Below are 23,757 nucleotides of genomic sequence, written 5' to 3'. Positions count from 1 at the left end.
TGTCTTAGTTACTCTTCTCTCATTGCTGGGACAAATACCCGACACTCAAAATGAAGGAAGGAAAGGTTTATTTAGCTCACAGTTACTGAAGGTTTCAGTCCATACTCATCTGGGTCCAATGCAGAGCAGCACAGAGCAGAAAGCAACCTTTCAGGGTGGTGGTAAAGAGCAAGAGTGCAAGGGATGGGTAGCAGCAGCTCAAGCAGCTGGCTTCTCTTCCCACCTTACATTGTAATGCAAATTACCTGCCCCAGGGCAGGTGCAGCAGGCACACCCACAGTAATCAATCACAAACTCCAGAAGCTGCCCCAAGACTGCATGAGGCTTTGGGGGGACACCTAGACACAAACCATAACACACTTCCTCCCTCTCCTTTACTCAGAACATCCCTCGTGTTCCAGTCTCAGCTTCAGTGTCCCTTTCTCAGGGAGAGCCCATGAGCTGCACCGCTGTAAACTGGTAACGATAATAATAACATGGCCAATAGCAATTGCATCTTTCCTGTGTGTCGTGCACTGAGCTAGGCAGTTTATGCACATTTTCTTGTTTTATCCTCTCGCAAACACCATAGGCCAGGTATTAGTATCCTTCCCTTTTGGGAGGTGAGAAAATCGACAGAGCTTGGAGAGACCTAGCTTCCAGGCCCACTAAGCCTGCTGTAATGGTTCACCTGCATCGTGGTTCACTGTAATGATCTGATGTCTGTCTTCTTCCCTAGATGGCCAGGGCAAGGGGTCAATGTCCTGTTTGTCCTCTGCTGTACCCGTGATACACAGTGGTTGTCTAGGTACTCTGTAAGGAGTGCTTGGCTAGGTACTCCTATGTGCCTAAATTTCCAAACACTGACAGGGCCTACCCAAGAAGAGAACATGGAAAGAATACTTTGAACAACCACAAAACCTGAAAGCCCCTCGGGCTTGATTTAGACCTTCCTCTGTGTCTTGGGCTTCACTAGGGTAGGTGTCTGGGGCAGGAGGATGAGGAGGGAGTATTGGTCTCAGCAGCATGTAGAGGTACTGGCATCTCTGGCTTCTCCATGCCCAGTGTTGGCCTGCCTGTGTGAGTGGGCTGTGAAGAGGTACAGTCTTTGCTTGGGGATGTAACTTGGTTGGGGAGGCCAGGAAAGACTTCAGTGAGGACTGAAGACCAATGGGACTGAACGACAGAGAGAGGCAAGGCTCCCACCTGCAGGAAACACTCTGGAAAGGAGTGAGCATGGCCTCTTTTGAGGGCTGAGGGGAAGGTTGAGGTTGGAAGATGTGGTCAGCTGGCAAGACTGAAGGCAGGGTAGGGCATTGTGTTGTGTCTTTGCTGGGGCCCAAACCCAAGGCCTCACACACGTTAGACAAGTGCTCTGTAACTGAGCAGTACCCACAACACTATCTTTATCTTCATAGCAACAGAATTGTAAGCAAGGGTGACTTGACTTGTGCTTCACTGAGGTCGCCCTGGTGGTGGAATGCATCAATGGGGAGGGATCAGGTAAGTGCTGGGTGGGCGTGTGGGTGCTTCCCAGTGAATGTGCTGCTTCCCAGTGCTTATTCATGAGGCACCACACATGCTGAGGGCAAAGTCCTTTAGCAGTTACAGGTGCTCTGCCGTGGTGAGGAGGGCCACTGAGGCATCTCAAAATGATGTCACACAGGAGGGAGGAAAAGGCTGGCACAAGTTCTGCATGGGTTGTGACTATGCCAGTGCACATGGAATTGGGGCATTTTCTGGCTGCTGGCAGAAAGACCCTCAGGGGACTTTTGTAGCCACAGAACAAGTGGCAAAAGCCTGGTACCTGTAGAAGCTCAGCCAAGAATACAGCTTGACTTTTTGATTAGCTTTGGCTTGATGGATCTTATTGATCTGCAGATGAAGAAGGGTGTGCGTGTGTGTGTGTGTGTGTGTGTGTGCACGTGGGGGGTGGTGCTCAGCATTTGCCCACTGAAGGAGCAAACTGACTTGCCATGTTTGGGATGGGAAAGCCAAGTCACTTGCAGATTGAGCATCAAACGTGCCAACCCCAAGTAAGAGTCCCAGAGACTGCATCTTGGCAAGGGTCAGCGTGGTGTCTCCTACAGCAAGCTGAAGACAAAGCCTAGTTTCTTCTCGTCCTGGGGACAGTGTGAAATGTTACAGGAAAGGGGGTGCAGAGAGAAGGCTCACAGGGCCTCCTTCTTGCTTGTATCACCTGCTTTGTTTTCTTGGGCTGGTCCCATGATTTCTCAGCCTAAATTTCTTCAACTATAAATTAAAAGGTCTACGCTGAATAATTTCTTCCATTTATGAAGTCCTAGAAATCTTTATTCAGAATCATTGGGCATACAGGGTGACTTTCAGGTCACTAGGAAATCCAATTTTTGTTAAAATGAGGCAGCACTAGTCATCATGGCTAAGGAAAATGGGGCAATAATACACTGATGTATTTTGACCATGGCACCTGCTCTAATCAAAGGTCTCTGCAGTAAATGCCAATCGATCTTCACCTCTGTTGGACCCACAATCTTCATTTTCTCTCTTTCACTTGCAGTTGTGATAGCCACATGGCTATTCTTGCCCCAAATTGGAACAAATATATTTTTGTGCAATTTATTTTTAAATTAGTGAAGTATCCTATTTTGAAAAATGATTTTCTTTCTCTCAAACTTACAGGTACAAAGGATTTAAGGGCAACTGTTCCATGACATTCATTGATCAGTTTAAAGCACTACACCAATGTAACAAATACTGTAAAATGCTGGGACTGAAGTCGCTTCAAAGCAACAACCAGAAACCGAAGAAGCCAAGCATTGGGAAAAGCAAAGTTCAGACAAACTCTCTAACAGTGAAGAAGCCAGAGTCTGGGGCCCAAGTAGAAAAGAAAAGCTAGCATCCCTCAGAAACTAGCTGCCACTAGCTAGCAGAACACAGATGTGAGTGAAAGCCTGGAGACACACAGAAGGAGGTAGCATAGGCCTGCAGGGAGTGTGGCAGTCCTTACTCCCAGCCACTGGAACCCCAGGATGCTTCTGTCCTTATCACCTGCTAGCTAATGGAATGATCTCAGCATGGCACTGGTGACCAGACTGTGGAGACATTGCAGATGATGTCAGCGTCAAATACAGCCCCTTCTCCTTTGTGTATACAGCATCTCAGCCAACCTCACGTCTGTGTCTGTTTGTGTATTTGCACATGGTTTTGTTGTCAAAGACAGTGCTGCGCAGGGTCTGTCCACAGCCCAGATCCTGCCTGCCTCACTGCTTGGCTCAGGGTTCCAGAACTATCCAGCTGTGATTTGAACACCACTCATCAACGTCAAGATTTGCACGAGTGTTGAGTGCGCTGCTGTTGCTGGAAGAGGCTTCTGAAGTGTAAGGCCACTTCCACCCTTATTCACACAGTCACTTATAATTTTTTGTTGCATTAAATTCATAGTGAAACAAAAAGTGTAAGATGTATATATCATATATATATATATATATATTTCTTTGGACTTGGCACCATGGCTCATATTTCCCCAGGATGTAGTAATAGTCTAATAGGTTTACTGAAGCACGTATTTGCATCTCTGTTTTCCTTTATTCTTACAGGTTGAGCTCCAGGGCTTTCTGCTTTGCTCCCTACATGGTCTCCCTTAACCTCGCGCTGACCCTCAGTGGGTCGCAGTGGAGGCAGGGTGCCCACTTTGAAGGGATCCTGCCTGCCTCCACACCACATGAGTCTCCTCACTGCCTTATAGATCCCTGCAGGAAATTCTGGAAAAAGAAAAGAAAATGATGGGGGAGATGGTGTGTGTGGCCTTTCTCGAGGGGACAGGTGACCTTCAACAGGAAAGTCTTGGCTTCTTCAACTTTAGAATATCGTTCTCCTCAAGCATGGGGTTTTGATTCTGAAAAGGAGGAACTTACGTGGAACTTTTGAAGGACAAGGAAAATGCTTGTCAGTCACATGTTTCTTTCAGATAACTTGCCACTTCCAGGCTGTCTTCTGCAGTGATTCTTCTGCCTTACAAATTATGAACTACTTGTAGTTGGTAGTTCGCTCTGTTCATAGAGACCCTACCTATGTATTTATCAGCGGAGTTCTGAGAAGTTCTACAATAGCGAAAAGGCACTGGGTACAGTTTGAGTCTATCAGCTATCTTCTATCTACCTATCACCTACCTACTTGCCTACCTGTCATCCATCTATTTATACCTCTATCACCTATCACATAATATCTGTCTGTCTACTCATGTATCTATCTATCTCAGCAATTATTTCTATTCATCTGTCAATCAGCATCTGTATGTCAGTATAGGTAAAACAAGAACAGGGTACTTGCTTTGGTAATAATTTGTACTTACAAAAATAATATCAACACAAGGGTTAAAAAGCAAGAAAGGTATAAAATGAAAAGTTGAAGTCATCCTGGAAACCTCTTACCCCCTAGCTATCTTTGAATTTTGTCCTGGATGAAAAGTTGCAGGAAAAGTATTTTGCGCTTCATGGTCAATGGTGTCGTGGCTTTCTTGGATGGACCTCTCCCTGTCACTTCTTACAGATGCTTAGAATATTTTCAAAGCACTCATGTTGCTTATTGTCATATGATTTCACTTGTTTACATACATTTGGAGGTTCAGAGACTGAGGGGGCACCTGCAGTGGGATTTACTGCAGCCAGGGCTCTTAAGAATGATTTTAGAGAGACTGGGTGTGGTGGATTGCACGCACCTGCAATCCCAGCGCTTAGGAAGTTGAAAACAGGAGGATCACTACAAGTCCAATCTGTATAGTGAGACCCTGTAGACCCTGTGCTATATATATATAAAGAAAAGAGTGTCCTGGGCATGGCTGGGTGGCCATCTGTCCAGCCATCCCTTCTGATCTGAGACAAAGAGCTGTTTTTCTTGTACAGGTAACAAGGTGAGTTAGGGAGTGGGCCTCCCTAGATGTCTCAGCTTTGTCTCTCCTCATTTGAGATCAGTTTCAAGACACTCACTTTCTGTTGGTTCTTCTGTGTAGTGAATGCTCACCCGTGCCACTGAGCTAGGATGGCACAGGGGATCTCGCTGGAGGTTTCATACCCCACTGATGCCTGCAGGGTGGTCACATATGTATTTGTCTCCACTTCCCAAAGGGCTCTGTGATGGAGCTCTGTGATGGGCAGATCTCAAAGACAAATGAAAGCTCCATGAAGATGGGCCTGCATTCACCACTGTAGGGTTGTCATTAATGAGAATGGCAGTGAGACGATAGCTTCCCACCAGCGGACATCGTGTTCTGGAGAGGTCTAGTGCTGGATGTGGAAATGGCCAGCTTGTGTGGACAGTTTGTGTTATCTTATCTCATTGTAGCATGTCTCCCAGCCATGCTTCTGATGAATCTGATAATAGCAAAGGGTTTCAGCAGAATCATATTTAAAGGAAGGCCTAAAAAGTAACAATTAGTGTTTATTTATGAAGAGTTCTCTTTTTCTAAATATACATCTGGTGTTTGTATGTGGTGCGCCTGCATTCAACTGGACCTGTAGGGAGTAATTTGCCAACTACCTGGCTCCAGCTTGTCTTTTCTCTGTGCATTCTGCTCTGCTGGGCATGCAGGCTGAAGAGAACAGAGCAGCATTTATCCCCCATTTGGATCTGTGGATGCCACTTGGGCTTAACTTTTTTTATTCAAAGAAGCAAAGATACTTTTCCGTCCCTTAATACCGGGGGATAGTTTCAACCTCCTTGTTGTTTTCAGACTACTTCTTATAAAAGCTGAAAAACAAGATAGAGATCAATTGTATCTGTAGGATCACATGAGCCCTGCCTTAAATGTTATGTTGCTATTGGCCAATACTTAAATGCACCAGTTGTGTTCATTTTATTTTTTATGAGAGGTCCAAATAATTCCAGATAGAAAACATCTCAGAGACTTTCTTCAAAAATCTCATGCTTTTTATTGCATATCATCAAGAAAGCCAGTCTATCAGCTATAATTTTAGGGCCTAGAAGTATCAGAAGTAATTCTGTTGCAATGTCACCTCCAGGTCTCCTTCTATCCCATCATTTACTCTTCCTCTACATCTGTGAGGAAGGATAAAGGTAGTGACTTACTGTTTTCTAGCAATAAGTTGCCTATTTGCCTCACTTTAGTACTTGTATTATTACCAAAATTCTGCCATAACAAACTCACTACTGCTGGGACTTATGCAACTGAAATGTACAGTCTCATGGTTCTGGAGGCTGGAAGTCTTTGGTCAAGGGCTGAGCACTGACCAGATACCTCTAAAAGTTGCTGGGGAGGGCTCTGTTCTAGGCCTCTCTCCTGGCCTCTAGGAGTTTGTTGGCTGGTGGCAGCTCTAACCCCATAAGATGTTCTCCCCATGTGTGTCTGTTCAAAATCTCCTCTCAAATTGGAAGGCCAGTCGTATTGCATTAGGTCTTTACTTTAACTTGAGTTATGGCCTCCATTTTAACCTGATAAAAGGCCATCATTGCCAATAGTACCATATTCTAAAGTGGAGGGAGTTAAGACTTTAACAGGTGTTTTGAGGGAGATGATTCAACAAGCAGCAGTGTCTTTAATCTTTCAATATACAACTACTTTCGTATGGATTATTGAGGCTGGATACCCAGGTGAGAGGAAGTAAAGATGGTGCCCTGCCCCTATGGCATCCTTCTTTTCCTGCTTCAAAGTGGGGTCCCAGTACACAGAAGCGTTTCCCACTCTTCTTGGAACTCATACTCATCTCCAACTTTTACTGTTCTTAGACATCATCATTTAAGTGTCCAGTATCATTTTTCAGAATTTTAGGGAACTATCTCCCCTCCTGAGAAGCTGGACAGACAACCATTGTCATTTGTAGCACAGCTGTTCCAAATCCCAGAGCCTATGCTACATTATCCCTGTCCCAGACTTTCCACAGTGTGACCTTGACATCTTCATGGAAAACATCGTCCTCAGAATTCTAACTGGTTGCCCATAGAATTGCACCACTATACCACAATTGATTCTGTTGAAATCAAAGTTGTAAGACACTTCTTTTATTCTTAGAATCTCTGGTAATTATCCATCTGTTAGAGTTTAGATCTAGAGTGTTCCCCAAAGTCTCACGTGTTCAGAGAAGAGGCTTTTAGAAGGAAATTAGTTTTTGGGAGCAGTATGGCTATAAATTTCCTCCATAATTGAAAAATGAGTTTCATAAATTATTTTATTATTCATTAGGTACAGTACAATAAAATATCACCAAAAATATTTCACCTGTAAATTAACTTCATATGTACTTTTGCTACTATTGTTATTTAAGAAAAAAAGAAGGGAAAAATCATACCGTATGAGACATTTATGTAATAATTACTTTTCAGGGTGGAGTTTTTAAAAGTCCTTCCATACTGACTGTTTTCTTGGCCCTGTACCATAGAGTCCCCCAGTCTTCAGGCAACTGCGATTTTCATAGTTTTGCTGCATGCCTCTCCAGAACTTTCTTTGAAGTATCAAGAAGCCCTCACTGCTTAAAAATGTTCTAGGAATTGCTGACAAGCCCATATACATCATCCTTGCACTGTTTTTAGATAAATGCAGCTTTGATCAGAGCCCTTCCATCATCCTGTGCTTCTTTCATCTCTCATCTTTCAAAGGGAGATGAATTTTGAGCAGGGCATCAAAGGAAGTGAAGCCAACAGAGAGAAAAAAGGAAGGTAGTCCCTAGGGGGAGACTCCCAAGAGCCAGCAGAAGGAAGAAGATCTTTGGGTGTCAACAAGCAAATTCACTGGCAAAAGGAAGTGTTCCAGGACCCAGGCAAAAAGGAGAGCAGGATGAGGATATGCTTAAATCAGGGTCTTCTAGAGGCGGAGAACTAAGCTTGTGGTAGAGGCTTAGCAACAGGCATAAGCTGAATTACTGGTACTTGGTGAGTGTAGTCCCTGCCCAGCTGGGCTGCAGATGGAAGGGCAGAGAGTAGAGCATCTTGCCTTGTGGAGCATGTCTGGACCAGCAAGCAGGAGGGGACAGATCATACAATGACTAGAGGGGACCAAAAACAGTCATGAGGAGTCAGAAAGACTCAATACATGGGCTGAATAGTCACATCCTAACACCCTTACCCCATATTCATATGTTGAGATCCTAACTCTCAAGTGATGGTAGGGCTTTTGGGAAGTGATTTGGTTGTGAGGGTGGAGCCCTCATGAATGAGATTAGTGCCCTTGTAATAGAGGCCCCAGAAAGACCCACTTGTCTCCACTATATAAGACTACATTCAGAAGACACAGTCTACCTTTCAGGAAATGTACCCTCACCAGACACCAAATCTGATGGAGATTTGATCTTGGACTATCTACCACAAGACCTGTGATAAACAAGTTGCATTGTTTATAAACAACCCAATCCATGGTGTTTAGTTAAAATAACCTAACTTTAGGCATGAAGATACTAAAGACAGGAGAGAGAAAGAAGATCAAGATCAAGACAAGAAGCAAACTAGGCTGATTCCTTCTAGCATCTGGAACTTCCTTCTTCAAGTAGGTTTCTTGGGACTCTAGGGTAATGTTACAGTTTGTATATAGACATCCACCCAACTCCTAGCCTCATGCATTCATGCAGGGTTTTTGGAAAGTGATTGGATTATGGGGATCCCAGCCTCATTGAAGAGGTGGGTCAGTGATTTCCCTCCCTCCCCAGCTCCTCCCTTCTCTCTGCTCCTGTGGCATCCTATGAGTAGCTCTCCTCTGACTGATACCATGCCGGTTATGCCTGGAATAGCCAACTGGGCCAGGACTGAAATTTCTGAAATGTGAGTCAAAGTAAACCTGTCTTCTTTTAAATGCAGGTGTTGGGTATTTTGTCCTAGCCAGGAAGAAAATGACTAAGAGCAGCAGTGACTGGCTGAGTGGGAGTGGTGAGCAGTTTGTTGTGGGAAAGTCCTAGTAGTTCTTATCATGTGGGTACAATTCAAGATGGGGAGCTACTGTTTGTGGGTAGCCCCAGACACTTCTGGATACAGCAGACTACAGAAAATTGGAACTTCAGCAACTGGTTCACTTGACATCCATGTGGCTTCCTTGGAGGAGGTCTTGTCTGGTCATGGTTGATGTCTGTATTTACACATCTTGCTAATTGTGCCTCAGTCTTGGAGATCATTAGTCTATTGTTTCCTTATGTGTGTTACAGGAAACCAATGAATCAAACCCCTTGCTGCTCCAGACTGTGGGTTTGAATTAGGTGTAATTTTGTGCCCATAAATCATCTCCCCTGCTTCCCAGGGACAGGCCTGAGATGAGGGAGAAGCACTGCTCACTCCCTCACCCGTGCAAAATGGACCAAGATGAATCTACTTAGCCCTGCCTTCCTGCTTCCTGCTCTCAGTGCCCAGTTCACTTCCTGGACTCCCAATTTCCTGTATGCCTATTTTATGTGGCTGAAGAATCCTGAAAACCCCATCAAGCCAGAACTTTTTTTTTTTTTTTGCCATTGGTGTTATTTTAATTTTCCTGGAGGAAGTAGTGACTCCTCCAGGAGTCACTGGGCTCCTTAGAAAGCTTTTCCTAGATGATTTGAATTTAGAAGTTCCATTTGGCCTCATATATATGGCTTCTGGGCATTATCTTTGATTTTTAGGTCAGCATTTTCTACAGAATAAACTTTGAAAAGAAAATATGACATTTTTCTCTGAATTACACAATCCTCTCCATGTTTACCTTCTATTTGGTATCTTTTCTATAAATGCCCTTTCTTGGCTCTCTCCTTATTGTCTAAAGAGGATTTCTATTTGTAGATATGATTTAGATTCCTCAGGAAACCCTTTCTCTTCAACACCCACTAAGCCTGCCTTCTTAGTCTTATCTGGGAACTAGAATATCAGGGGACTTCAGAAGACACTACAGTCATTCCGAGTGAAGTTGTCTGGTATGACCTGGATGTGGGACTTGTGGACTGCCTCTTCATTAGTTTGGGTGGAAGAATCTGATGTAACATACTGAGGAGAGCACACCTGGAGCCCTCGCTGTGTTTAAGTTTTGTGTAGTTATGGGTGAAATGTACAGGAGTACTTTCCCATCTCCATCCATCTTTTGGAAATACCGTGGCATAAGTGACCAGTGCAACACACACAAGACACCTGTCTGAGCAGGTGTCCAAGTTATCAAAAGAGGCATTCTAGGTCCAGAATCCCAGAAAAGGAAAATAAGCATTTAGATTCAGAATTATCCAGGGAAGACACCACATTTGGTTATTTTCCTGAATATCTAGTTCTAGCAAAGTACAAAGTGAATAGTGAAATTTATACATCGATTTTTAAGAGTGAAGATGTGTGTTTCTTGCTGATCCAGCCCTGCTCATGGGTACTGTAAATTGATACTCATATGATTTGAGGTCAGAGGACCACAGCATCCTCTTGTCACAAAATATTTTCTCTACTCTTTGGTCACAAATCCAGAAAGTCATGTTTTGGGGTAAAAGTGTTGAGTCTTTAAAAAACACATGTCACCATGCAGTCAGGGAACTTGGGAGGATCACTCTCTCTTCCCAGAAAGAGAAACTTGGGAGGATCACTCCGTTCCCAGAAAGCATGACCCTTAAAAGTAGTAGACAGAGATTTTGATGAGAAAGGGGAGGTGGGGAGGTGCACTGCCTCCTCCATCTCTGTATCCTTTCAGATGTGAACCATGCTGTTTAGGCTCAACAATAGTTCAGGAGGAGCTGACTGAGCATCTCAGGTGAACATGGTGGCGTTTGGGGAGGTTTCTAGGCCAGTACCCAAAATCTTACCTGTTGGCTTTTGGGTGCTGTATCCATCAGGGCATCTTCTAGGAAGGGTGCATTTGGTGCCACACACCAAAGATAGCAACCTCCAGGGAACTATGAAAGCAAAGGACATGCTGTCCAAAGATACTCCCAAGGATTACTGAACTCTGTTTTCCTGGTGTTCCTCTGTCGCTAGCTTCCAGTAGCCCACCTCCTTCTTAGCCCTCAGTCCCTTCAGCAGGTTTACTCTCTTGGCAGTGGGAATGAGACAGAGACCCATATGTTGGGTCAGGGCATTGTTTAGTGGATTTTCTGAAGTGCTTCTGAGATGCTTTATCGAATGACTTTAACCAGTTCTATTCTTATCCTTTTATCTTTGTTGAATAATATCAATTGAATAGCCACCATTCATCCTCAAATAACTAAAATGCAAATCTTAGGGTTTGTGTACATAAACACAAGTATATTTATAGCATCTACAGACACACACACAATGAACAGTCCTCAAGGCATAGCCTGTGAGTGGGTGATCCAAAGGTCACTCCCTGACTCCGTGTGCAGCTGGCTGTTCTTCCAGACTCTCGGGCACTCCCATGCTTAGTCTGTGTTGGCAGCTAGGTCGCGTGGGCAGCCATCTGTTCAGGGCCTGAGTTTGCCTCTCTTACCCCAACAGCAGCTCTGGAAGTTCACCCTGGACTTTGAAGAAGGAGGTTATAGTCATCACAGATTATTGAATCAGGAAGAATGTAGCCACATGGCCCTTGCACAGGTGCTCAGCCAGTCTCAGGCAGAGAGGGACACGTGGACATCCTCTCCTGGACATTCCACGGCACTGAGTGGGCAGTGTTCATGGAAATATCAGTTCACAACAACCAGATAAGCAACTAATATGATTTCTAAGACTGTAGCAAACTCTCCATAGACTGCCACAGCCTCCATTGATCCCCATCATCCCTATACCAACCCTTCCAAGGTGTGACACTTACCCTGGTGCTCCATACTGTACCCCGCCTAGGCCATCTTCCTTTTCTGCATGAGAGGAGAGAACTGTGATTAGCTTCACCCTTTGATTCTGAAAAGCTGTCGCCTAATTGAATCCTGGGAAGATTCTTCCCTAATTTGGTTTTGTAACACAAATCTTCTTCAATCATTCATCCTTGAATATTCAGAAGAACTTTTTTTGAGAAACCGTGATGGTTGATTTTCTGTGTTAACCTGGCTGGGCTATAGGATGCTCACACATCTAGTTAAACATTATGTGGAGGTATGACATGAAGGTATTTCTGGAAGAGACAAGGGTTTGAGTGGGTGTGCTTAGGAAAGCAGATGGCCCTCACGGATATGAGTGGGCCTTGTGCATTCCTGTGAGAGCCTGAATAGAACAAGGAGGTGGGGAAGGTTGAATACACTGTCTGACTGCTGGAGGTGGGACATGGATCGCCTACTTTCTTGGGTCTGAAAACACACACTTGATTTTACACCTCTGCTTTCTGGCTCTAGGGGCTTGGAACTATACCACCCAGGTCTCCAGTTTGTAGTCAGCAGACCATGGGACTCAGCCTCCATAGCTGTGAGCCAATGCCTTATAATCTGTCCATCTATCATCTATCTGTATATCTATCATTTATCTATCTATCTATCCATCTATCATCTATCGTCTTTCTATATCTTCCTCCCTCTGTCCCTTTCCTAGTGGTACTTTTCTTTCATAAACTCTAATGTAGAAATGGACACGTAGCTGCTTACCTAGTATTCATTCTCTATCTAATGCCCATTTGCCCCTTCTCCTTTAGTAACAAAACCCACACATACAATAGTGAGGTGCTTAGTGAAAATGCTGCATTTTCCCATGCTCCTTTGCAGTGGCAATTAATCATGTGTCACAGTTCTGGCTAATGAGATCTAAGCAAGTCTCTGGGTGGAGCTTCCAGGAGCATTCTTTAACAAGAATTGAACCAGACAGAGACTACCCTTTTTGTTTAACCCTTTTATGTGTGTGGTTCCTTTAGGTTATTAATTTTTTTCTTCTTGGAAGATGTCTGTACTCATCATATTGTGGCTGTGATGCAAGCAGAAGCCCAAATCATTAAGGATACTGAGGTGCAGTGACCAGGGTTTGATTCCCAGACCTGCCATGCTGGCCCTTCCCCCCACGCTGAAACTGCATGTGGTAGCGCAAGCCTGTAATCCCAACACTTGGGAGGTTGTAAACAGAAAAATCACTACAAGTCTGACCTAGTAATGAGACTCTGAACACCCTGTAGACCCTTCCCTAAAATACAAGGGGAAAAAAAAAAGAACAAAGCACAAAACTTTGGGGCTGGGGAGATGGCTCAGTGGAATAAGTGCTTCCCTGGAAGCGCAAGGGCCTGAATTCAATCCCTGGTTCTGAAAAAAAAAAAAAAAAAAAAGGATATTGAGGGGCTCCTGCCCAGTTTTAGTCTCCCCAATTCCTGAGTTCTTATTACAGGAGAAAAAAAAAATGAAGCCTCATTCTGTCTAAATCATGTTGGATTTTGATAAATGTGGCACAAGTTTATGTTTAAAAATAAAGCTCCCCAAGCTGTTCAAATCAGAGCATCTTGCTAACGCCTCCCTTTGCTGTAGGATACTCAGTCCTGGCTGTTCCTCAGTGTCACTTGCACTTCGCCTTTCCCTGCATGGGCCCTCAGGGAGTCTCAGGTGACTGATCACAGACAGACGTTGGGGTTTCTAGTTGAGCTCAGTGTGCAACCAGCACTGAAGAGACTTCAGGCAGAGCAGTTGGTTGACGGATCCCTTCAGCCACGCCCACTAGACACTAATCCTAAGCACAGCAGACTAAGCTTGTAGCCCAAGGGTTCCAGAGCTGAGCCTGCATCTGAACCAAGGACTGTTAGAACATACGGTTCTGTGAACACCCTGCACCAAGCTTCTGATGTCAGGAAATGGGTTGCACTACATGTACATTTCTATCATGGTGCTGTGGAGGCCACAGCTGTTGCCCGTGTGGTAGCTTCCTTTCATCACCAACCCCTTCTTCCATGCCCCTTTTCTGCTCTCCCTGCCCTCTATGGATGGCTACAAGGGCTCTTGCTTTTGCCTCACTGAGTCCCCACTGCTGAGAGCTGAACACAAAGCACAGTACCCAGTGGAGATCTGGGTTGTGGTGTTACTGGATGGCAACCAGCAGCATTTTTCAGAATCTTGTTTGTCCTGGTCAATGAAGGGGTCAGGACGAGTGGTGGGTGTCTTGGTTACTTTTCTCATGTTAGTGAGACAAAATACTCGACACAGAATTAAGGAAGGAAAGGTTTATTTGGCTCAGTTTGTGGGTGTTTCAGTCCATAGTCAGCTGGCTCCCAGGCAGAGTGGCATGGCAGAGGGGCAACTGTTCAATGGGGTGGAAGAGAGCAAAGGCAGCAAGAGTCCAAGGCTGAGCGAACAAGCCTCTCCTCCCTTATGTTGTACACGGACTATCTGCCCACACCCAGGCTGTCTCCATGCCCTCCTCTTCCTCAAGCTGAGGAGGGTTACAAAGTAAGGACCCTGGCCCTTTGTTAGCTCACTCTGTTAAACTTTTCTTTTGAAGGGACTGGTGAGATGGCTCAGTGGTCTAAAGCACCTACCTAGAACAAGCTAAGCAAAGCACAGGGACCGTGGTTCAATCCCCCAGTACCACATGCCAGCCAGCCCCGCCCCCTGGTGGGCTGAGCTGGCCACACACACACACACACACACACACACACACACAAATAAAATTTAAAAAAAAAACCTTTCTTTTGAAGAGCAGACAAAACAAAACAAAAACAAAAACACCCAGAAACAAATAACAAGGACAAAGACAAAAACAAAGCACTATAAAATAAAAATGGTACAGTATTTTAAAACAGGAATAGAAAATTAACAATGGTTGCTATACTACAGATTTATATCATCATCAAATTCGTTGCTCACATTACCAGATTTAGGCATGCAAGACTGATGAAACAAGTAAACATTAACTCTTCCTTTCAACAAGACACTAGAAATAATACAAATTGTTTAAAAAGTGAAAGGTACTCAATGGTGATTGTTATACTGCACATTGATATCTTTGGCGTAGCTGCTCAGTTTAAAGATATTAGCATATAACATTGGTCAAGGTAAACATTTTAAAGGTTAACTGCTACCTTTAAAAAATTGAAAGAACTTAGTAGTACATGCTCAAGTTGACACAGTGAGCAGCCCAGGATGGAGACCTTCTTGACCTCAGGAAGACAAGAGTGCCTGGAAGGAAACAGAAGGTGCATGCACAAGCTGACCTGTGCAGGAACAGGAGGGCTGTGGCCCCACAGTCAATGCCACCATCCTTCTATATCTTCTTTAATGGTTGTTCCAGGTGGCTCCATTTAATCTCATGCTAGAAGGTTGCTATCAGGTGCCAAGTTTGTCCACTTTTCCTAGCAGAAGACTGGTACCAGTTGCAGGGTTCGGCTTGATCTGTGTCAGGCTCTAGTGCTGCTATCTGCCCCAGGATTACTAAGTCTGCTCAGTTGGTAGGCTGTGCTCAGCTGCGCCAACCACAGTGCCATGCCCTGGCCTCCTGCTAGAGTACCACCCTTGACTTCAGGCCTTCAAACTTCTCTCCTCTTTCAGTTGAATATGTTCCCCTTGCTTCCAAGTTGGTACTTTGCTGTCACCTCTTCCAAGCATTCTTCATTTATATTATTTATTTATTGTATTTTGTGCAGGGTCTCACTGTGTGGTTCAAACTCATAGTAATCCTCCTATTTTCGGCCTCCTCAGTGGTGGGAATACAGGAGCACACCACCATACCACCACGCCTGGATTTCTTTTAAAACTCCCCGTGTCTGTCCTCAAAGCCCCTGGAATGTCTACTTCCTTGCACTTGGGCACACTTACCAGGTTGCACCACCAATCTACTGAAGACTGGACTAGGACTTGACTCCAGTACATGGTAGGTGCCCTGAGCATGGTGGGCACTCTGGGAATTTCCCTGCAGAATGAGGGCCACTGCTGGCAGGTTAGTCCTCTGCTCAAGGCAGGATGAACCTGAGCTGGCCCAGCTGAGACCGCAGGAGGCAGGAACCTGGTGTCTCCCTTTCTTGGGAGGTTCTTCGGAGACCTAAAGACTTCCCATCCAAGCTGGAGTCTGGCCACTATTATTCCTCCCTCAAGAACCTTTCTCCCCCAGCTTAGGTCATTCAGGTCCCTTCTCAGATTCCCCAGTGTGAGGAGTCTTCACATTACTTGCTTTTTAAGTAGGCCTCTCTTCTTAAACCTCCAAAACTACATGTACTTTGCTACATGAGCCACCATTCAACACAGCAAGGTTTGTCTGGCCAACACAGCAAGGTTTGTGGCTTCCTGTCCTTGCTTCCTTTCCTTGTGAAGCTAGGCAAGGACTAGCTCCTTAGAACAGTGATTCTCAATTGGAGTGACTTTGACACCCTGGAGACAGCTGCAAATATCTGAGTTTATTTTGGGTCATCACAACTGGGAGGATGTTACTGGCCCTTAGTATGTGGAGGCCCCTCATGCTTCCCCATCTCTTACTATGCGTGGGATAGGACCACTACATAGAAGTGTCAGTCCAGAGGGTTGGGTACTCAGCAACAAAGCCTGGTTAGGAGCTCTGAGAACGTATGGTGGTGGCCTAACCCACCATTTCAGAAGGCAGGCAGTTACTGGGAAGCTACAGGGATCTGGTGAGTCACCTTGCCCTCACTACAGCCTCAGGAGCTTTGCTGAGCTTAGACCTGCCCCAATCATAGCTGGAGCCTTCTTAGATGAAACTTACCCTCACTTCACTGTGGCAGAAGCCACACTGAACCACACATAGCGAGAGCTTTGGTGAGCCTGCCCCACAGCACCATTGTCATGCAAGCCTTGCTGACCCATGCTCTGCCAACTTCCATTGGTGCTGGATCTGGGTGAACATTGAGAGCTTCAACAATGTTAAAATGAAGGAGTACAAGGCAAACTCAGACCTCTAGCACACCCAGAACTAGTCGGAAAGACAAGAACATAGGAGAACTTGGAAGTCACAAACCTGAAATTTCTGAAATGATAGCAACTGAAGTGAAAAACAACTGCATCAGGCTATAGAAGAAACCAAATCAGGAATAATCTCTAAGGTAAGAAAAGAAATGACAACAATCATGAAAGATTTGCTCTGCATATAGGCATAGGCAAGAAAAAATAGAGGAGAATGGAAAAACGATGGAAACATTGAACACAAAATACAAGAAAGAATTAGAATGCATGAAACAAATTCAAACAGATATTCAGGAAATTAATTCCACTGAAATTTGGCAAAACTGCTTGAACAAAACTGAAGAGAGACTTTCAGACCTTGAAGACAGCACTGCAGCAAGTGAACACAAAAGGAAAGATCTCTTAAAAACTAACAAGGAGCCAGAAAATAACAATTGAGCAACTACAAGACAATGCAAAGAAAACCAATATAAGACTAATAAGTGTCAATGAAACCGCAGGAGTCAGCACAAATGACATAAAAGGATTATTTGCAGAAGCAGTAGCAGAAAATTTCCCAAGCATCAGAAAACACTCTGACATACAATAAGTGAGGCACACAGAAATCTAATCAAAATAAATCTATATCTAGACACATAATAATCAAGATCCCAGAGATTCAGAAAAAGAACAATATTAAAAGCCATTAGAGAAAGGAAATACGTTGTCCATAATGGAAAACCCACCAAAATCATAACAAGGAAAGAGCCTGGATTCAGAGCCGTGCAGCCGTGACAGCAATGGCAATGTGTAGTGTTTGTGGTGAACAAAGCTGGCTGCCTGATTTCTTACCACAACAGCTATGCGCCACGGGCTGAGCCTGAGAAAGCTTTCAGTTACCCACTGGATCTGCTGCTCAACCAGCACGATGAGCAAGTGCTGGTTGCTTTCAGCCAACGGGACGGCATCCGGGTGGGCCAGGCAGTGCTGGTTATCAATGGCACGGACGTGAACGGCAAGTATGCTTAGGACGACGGGAAAGAGGTGCTGGAGTATCTGGGCAACCCTACCAACTACCCAGTGTCCATTCGCTTCGGCCGCCTCACCTCCAATGAGAAGCTCATGCTGATCTCCATGTTCCACTCGCTCTTTGCCGTTGGCTCCCAGCTGTCTCCTGAACAGGGAAGCTCTGGCCTTGAGATGCTGGAGACAGACACATTCAAACTGCACTGCTTCCAGACGCTGACAAGGATCAAGTTTGTGGCGCTGGGAGACCCTAGGCAAGCTGCAATCGATTCTCTTCTCTGAAAAATTGATGAGATTTCCCAGATTTTGCCCTCAAGAATCCATCCTACTCTCTGGAAATGCCCATCAGGTGTGAGCTGTTTGACCAAAAGCTGAAGCTAGCTCTGGAAGCAGCAGAAAAGCCTGGGACGTTTGGACCAGGGTCATAAGCTAAACCTCATTGGACTTCCAAAGTGAGATTGGTCTTGCAGCTGAGGATCTGCTCTTTCTCCTCCCACCAGCAGTGCTAGTGTACCTGAAATGGAGAAGGCAGAGTCTGGTGACACATAGTGATCCCTGAGCCTTAACTCCATGCTCTCCTTTCTATATATATTGTGGTCCTACTTCCCAACTCTGTACAGATTTATTTATGGAGGCAGTAGGCCCATAAGTGTTGTAATAAACATTCTTTTGATCCAGTAGGGAAAAAATAATAACAGATTTCTTAACACAAACTCTCAAATCAAGAAGAGCTTGATGGGGGGCTGGGGAGATGGCTCAGTAGAATAAGCGCTTGCCTGGCAAGCGCAAGGGCCTGAGTTCAATCCTTGGTTCCATTAAAAAAAAAAAAGAGCTTGATGTAAAGTATTTCAGGTCCTGAAAGTAAACAACTTCCAACCCAGATTAATGTACCCTGCAAAACTACCTATAAAATTTAATGAACAGATAAGATAATTTCATGACAAAGAACAACTAAAAAAATTTATGGCCAACAAACTAACCCTACAAAGAGTACTGACAGATATTCTAGAGATAGAAATGACAAAAGTTCCAGAACAACAATAGAAATGAACCAGCAAACAAAGCAAATAATTGAACAAAGGAGAAAATTAGGGACCTGTAACAGGAAAATAACATGATAATGAAAAATCAATACATATCAGTTATATCAATCAATGTAAATGGCCTCAATACACCAATCAAAAGAAGCAAACAGGCAGAGTGGATCAAGAAACAAAATCCAACAATATGCTGTGCACAAGAAACACATTTAACTCAAAAGGAAACTCATAGACTAAAAGCCATAGGATGAGAAGCAGTACTTCATCTGACAGGACCCCAGAAAAGAGCAGGAGTAACTATTCTGTTTGCAAATAATGCCAATTTCAAACCAAGAATAATTAAAAGAGATAAAGAAGGTTACTACATTCTTGCTAAGGGAAAACTGCAAGAGGAAGAGATGACAATCATAAATATATATGCACCCAAAGTAGGAGCACCCACCTACATAAGACAAATTTTAACATACATGAAAAATTAAATGAGCAATAACATAATTGTAATGGGGGACTTTAATAGTCTTACTGTCACAAAGAGATAGAGCAACTGGGCCAAAAGTCAGCAAACAAACTTGAGAAGAAATGGACTTAGTAGACCTTTACAGAGTGTTTCATCAAACAATGTTAGAAAACACATTCTTCTGAGCTGCTCACAGAATCTGCCCCAAAATAGACCACATACTAGAACACAGAGCATGCTTAAATAAATGCAAAAGAATTGAAATTAACCCATACATGTTATCTGATCATAGTGTAATGAAACTAGAAATTGTTGACAAAAGAAACAGCAAAAACTTCATAAACACATGGAAAATAAATAACACCCTCCTGAACAATAAATGGGTCACAGATAAATTAAAGAAGAAATTAAATGACATTTACAATCCAAAGAAAATGCAGATACTACTTACCAGAACCTGTGGGACACAATGAAATCTGCCTTAAGAGGGAAATTTAAAGCAGTAAATTCTCACATCAGGAAATCAGAACAAGCCCAAATAAACAATCTTATTTTGGAAATTAAGAATTAGGAAATTAAGAATTCATTGACATACTCCTGGAAAAGGAGGGCAAGTCAAATTCAAAGCCCAAAGGAGGCAGGAAATTATAAAAATCAGAGCAGAAATCAATGCAATGGAGATGAAGAAAACAATATGAATAACTAATGAATCAAAGAGTTGGTTCTTTGAAGAAACAAAGTTGATAAACCTCTAGCCAACATTATAAAAAAAAAAAGGAAAAATTCAAACTCATACAATAAGGAATGAAAAAGGGCAAAATCACGATAGATCCTATAGAAATTTAGAATATCATCAATATCAACTTTCAAATCTTTACTCTTACAGGATAGAAAACACAGAAGAAATAGACAGATGCTTAGATATATATTAATTACCAAAGCTGAATCAAGAAGATATAAGGGCTGGCCAGATAGCTCAGCAGACTAAAGTGCCTGCTTAAGCAGAACACAGTGGCCAGGGTTCTAGCCCCAGCATGTTGTGCTGGTCCCACCCACCCCCACCCCCACCACCCCTGAATGCTCTGAGATGGAGATTGAGACTCGGTACAATAATCCCAGAATTTGGGAAGCTAAAAACAGGAGAATCACTATAAGTCTGATCTACATAGTGAGACCCTGTAGACTCTGTACAAAATACATTTAAAAAGGGAGATATAAAAATTCTGAATGGGGGCTGGGGAGATAGCTTGGTAGAATAAGCACTTGCCTGGCAAACACAAGGGCCTGAGTTCAATCCCCAGTTCCAAAAAAAATTTTTTTAATAACCCAATATCAAGGAATTAAATTGAAAATGTAATAAAAACCTACCAACAAAGAAAAGCCCAGGTCTTGATGGATTCACAGCTGAATTCTACAAGAAATTAGGGAGGACCTAATGCCAACTCTTCTCAACCTGTTCAATGAAACTAAAGGGGAAACAATTCCCCCAAACTCATTCCTGAAGGTAAGTATTACTCTGATGCCAAAACCAGAGAAATACCCAACCAAAAAGGAGAACTGCAGGCCAATCTCCCTAATGAGCCTGGATGCAAAAATCCTCAGTAAAATGCTAGCAAAGAGAATGCAATAAATCATCAAGAAGATCATGCATCACACCAAGTGGGATTCATCCCAGGAATGCAGGAATGATTCAATATACACAAGTCCATAAATGGATATACCACATCAACAGAGCCAAAGAAAAAAATAACATGATCATCTCAATAAATGCAGAAAAGGCTTTTGACAAAGTACAGCACCCATCCATGATAAAAAAAACCTTGCTGAAAATCAGAATACATTGTCTATACCTCAACCTGATAAAGGCCATATATGACAAGTCAACAGCCAACACCATGCTAAATGGACAAAAACTGAAAGCCTTTATTTTAAAATCAGGAGCAAGACAAGGATATCCATTGTCACCACCCCTACTCAACATAGGTCTACAAACATTAGCCAGGGCAATTAGACAGGAGAGAGAAATAAAAATAATAATGATTAAAAAGGAAAAAGTGAAATTATTATCATTTGCAGATGACATGATACTCTACACAGAAGACTCAACCAAATGCCACCAAAACACTTGTAGATTTAATAACCAAGTTCAGTAGCATATCAGGAAACACAATCAAAACTCAAAATAATAGTTTTTCTTTGTTAATTTATAGCATTATTTTATAATGTCCACCCAAAGAGTCAAATGCAAAGAGTGTAGGAAAGCTGTCCACATACTAGAGACCCAAAGAATCCAGCTGAAAGCCTGAATCCTATGGCAATGTCTTGCATGAGTCCAACTAACCAAACAACAAACCCACTGATAGAGAAATTAGGGAAACCACACCTTTCACAGTAATAGCCAAAAAATAATGAAATACTTAGGCATTAATTTCATAAAGGAAGTAAAAGATTTATACAGTGAAAATTATAGTACACTGAGAAAATACAAAAGATGGAAAGATATTCCTTGCTCCTGGATTGGAAGAACCAACATTGTGAAAATTGCCATAATCCCAAAATTGCTATATAGATTCAACACAATCCTGATTAAAATAGCAATAGCATACCTCACAGATCTACAGAAAACATTCTGAAGTTCATCTGGAATGAGAAGAGACCTAGAATAACAAAAGCATTCCTGCACAACAAAAGAAAGGCAGGAAGCATCACAATTCCTGACTTGAAATTATACTACAAAGCCACTGTGATAAAATCAGCATGGTACTGATTGGACTCATGCAAAAAAGCAGACCTGAGGGTCAGTGGAACAGATTAGAAGATGCAGACACAATTACAAAAACACTCTGCCACCTTATCTTTGATAAAAGGGCCAAACATGTTCACTGGAAGAAAGATAGTCCTTCAACAAATGGTGCTGGAAAAACTGCTCTGCACATGCCAAAGGCTAGAATTAGACCCATATCTATCATCATGCACAAACTAGTCAAAGTGAATCAAAGATTTAAATATTAAAACAGAAACACTAAATCTTCTAGAGAAAAAGGTATGCAGAAATTTTAAAGACATAGGTGTAGGTAGAGAGCTCATCAACAAAAACCAAACTGCATGGGGAGTACTTCAAAGAATCAACAACTGGGGTCTCATTTTATGGAAAAGTTTTTGCATGTTAAAAGAAATCACCAACAGAGTAAAGAGAAAACCCACAAATTGGGAAAAAAAATTTGACTGTCCTTCAAAGGTCTTCTGTCTAGAACATATAAAGAACTTTTACAAATCAAGCCCCCCAAATTCAAAGACCCAATCTAAAAATGGGCATCTGAGATAAATATACATGTATCAGATGAAGAAAAACAAATAGCAAATAAATATATGAAAAAATGTTCAACATCATTGGTCATTTGAGAATTGCAAATTAAAACAACACTGAGATTCCATCTCACCCCAGAAAGAATGGTTATCATCATACGTCAACTAATAACAAATGATGAGGGTAGGGGAACTGTGGGGAAAATGGAACCACTGTTGATGGAGTGTAGACTGATACAACCACTATGGAAATCAGTGTGGTGATTCCTAAAAAAACTGGAACTGGAGGTCCCATTCAACTCAGCTATTCCCCTCCTGGGTATGTTTCCAGAAGAACTGAAAACACAGTCATATATATGTTCCCATGTTTATAGCAGTGCAATTTGTCATAGGTAAATCTTGGAAACAACCCAAATGCCCATCAACTGAGGATGGATAAAAAAGACATCTTAGTTTTACATAATGGAGTGTTACTCAGCTATAAAGAGAGATAAACTTGAGGCTTTTATAGATAAATGGATGCAATTAGAGACCCATACTCGTAAGTGAAATAAATGAGACTCATATGTATGAACATTATATTGTCTCACTAGTGTAAGAAACTGAAAGAGAAAATAAAATCTGAAAGGTACAACAGATACTGTAAAAGGGAAAAACATCTGTTCAAAGGGAAGGAAAAGCTGGGATGAGAAAAAGGATAAGAGAGGGAAGAAAGGGGGAGAAAGATACATTTATGTAAGAATATATGCATATGTATGTATGCAGGATGGCTTGGATAATTGTAGCACTGATTTGTGCTGGTCTACAGAGGGGAGCACTTGATGTTTAAATTTTTCTCTCTTTTTTGAAGTCTTTTTTTTTTTTTTTTTTTTTTTTTGAACCAGGGATTGGACTCAGACCCTTAGGCTTGCCAGGGAAGCACCTATTCCACTGGGCCATCTCCCTAGCTTGCCTTTTTTAATTCTTATCACTTTTTTTTTCCAGTTTGGCATGCTTAGATCTTGTAATCAGAACAACTAATTTGAAGACAGCATTATACAATACAACAACCACTGTTGAATTTGTACTGATTTGTTTGGTGAAGTTTTGTATCATTTTTATTTTTTTCCATAATTTTATTGAGAAACAAATAGCAATGAGACAGTTTCAAACCAAATTGGTAGGATAGTTTCAATAATTAGCACATTGCATACATTCTTTCTAGTGGTTAATTGCTGTACAAGATGCAGACTTGATATCCTATTTACAAACACCATTAAACAAATCCCTCTATTCATTAAGAGAATGTAACTATATA

The 23,757-nt window shown here is 42.7% G+C and overlaps 1 protein-coding gene and 1 pseudogene across 4 annotated transcripts in view; both read left to right on the top strand.

Annotated features, from left to right (window-relative positions):
* Positions 1-3,407, top strand: part of Alpk2 (alpha kinase 2) — a 135,252-nt gene extending 131,845 nt beyond the window's left edge. For 3 of the 4 annotated variants that reach the window (XM_023715306.1, XM_004623737.2, XM_023715304.1), the window contains one exon: positions 2,641-3,407. In XM_023715306.1, the coding sequence (XP_023571074.1) occupies positions 2,641-2,857 (217 nt within the window). In that variant the 3' untranslated portion in view covers positions 2,858-3,407. Of the gene's footprint in view, positions 1-1,397; positions 1,483-2,640 lie in introns of all 4 variants that reach the window. The other variant, XM_023715303.1, reaches the window with a different exon arrangement.
* Positions 3,408-15,962: 12,555 nt separating this feature from the next.
* LOC101582346 lies at positions 15,963-18,085 on the top strand (annotated as a pseudogene).
* Positions 18,086-23,757: the final 5,672 nt, after the last annotated feature.

Source organism: Octodon degus, unplaced genomic scaffold, assembly GCF_000260255.1.
Source record: "Octodon degus isolate 3935 unplaced genomic scaffold, OctDeg1.0 scaffold00003, whole genome shotgun sequence".
In the NCBI taxonomy this organism is placed as follows: Eukaryota; Metazoa; Chordata; class Mammalia; order Rodentia; family Octodontidae; genus Octodon; species Octodon degus.
Note: the sequence above shows the minus strand (reverse complement) of the source record. Positions and strands in the feature narration are given on the sequence as shown.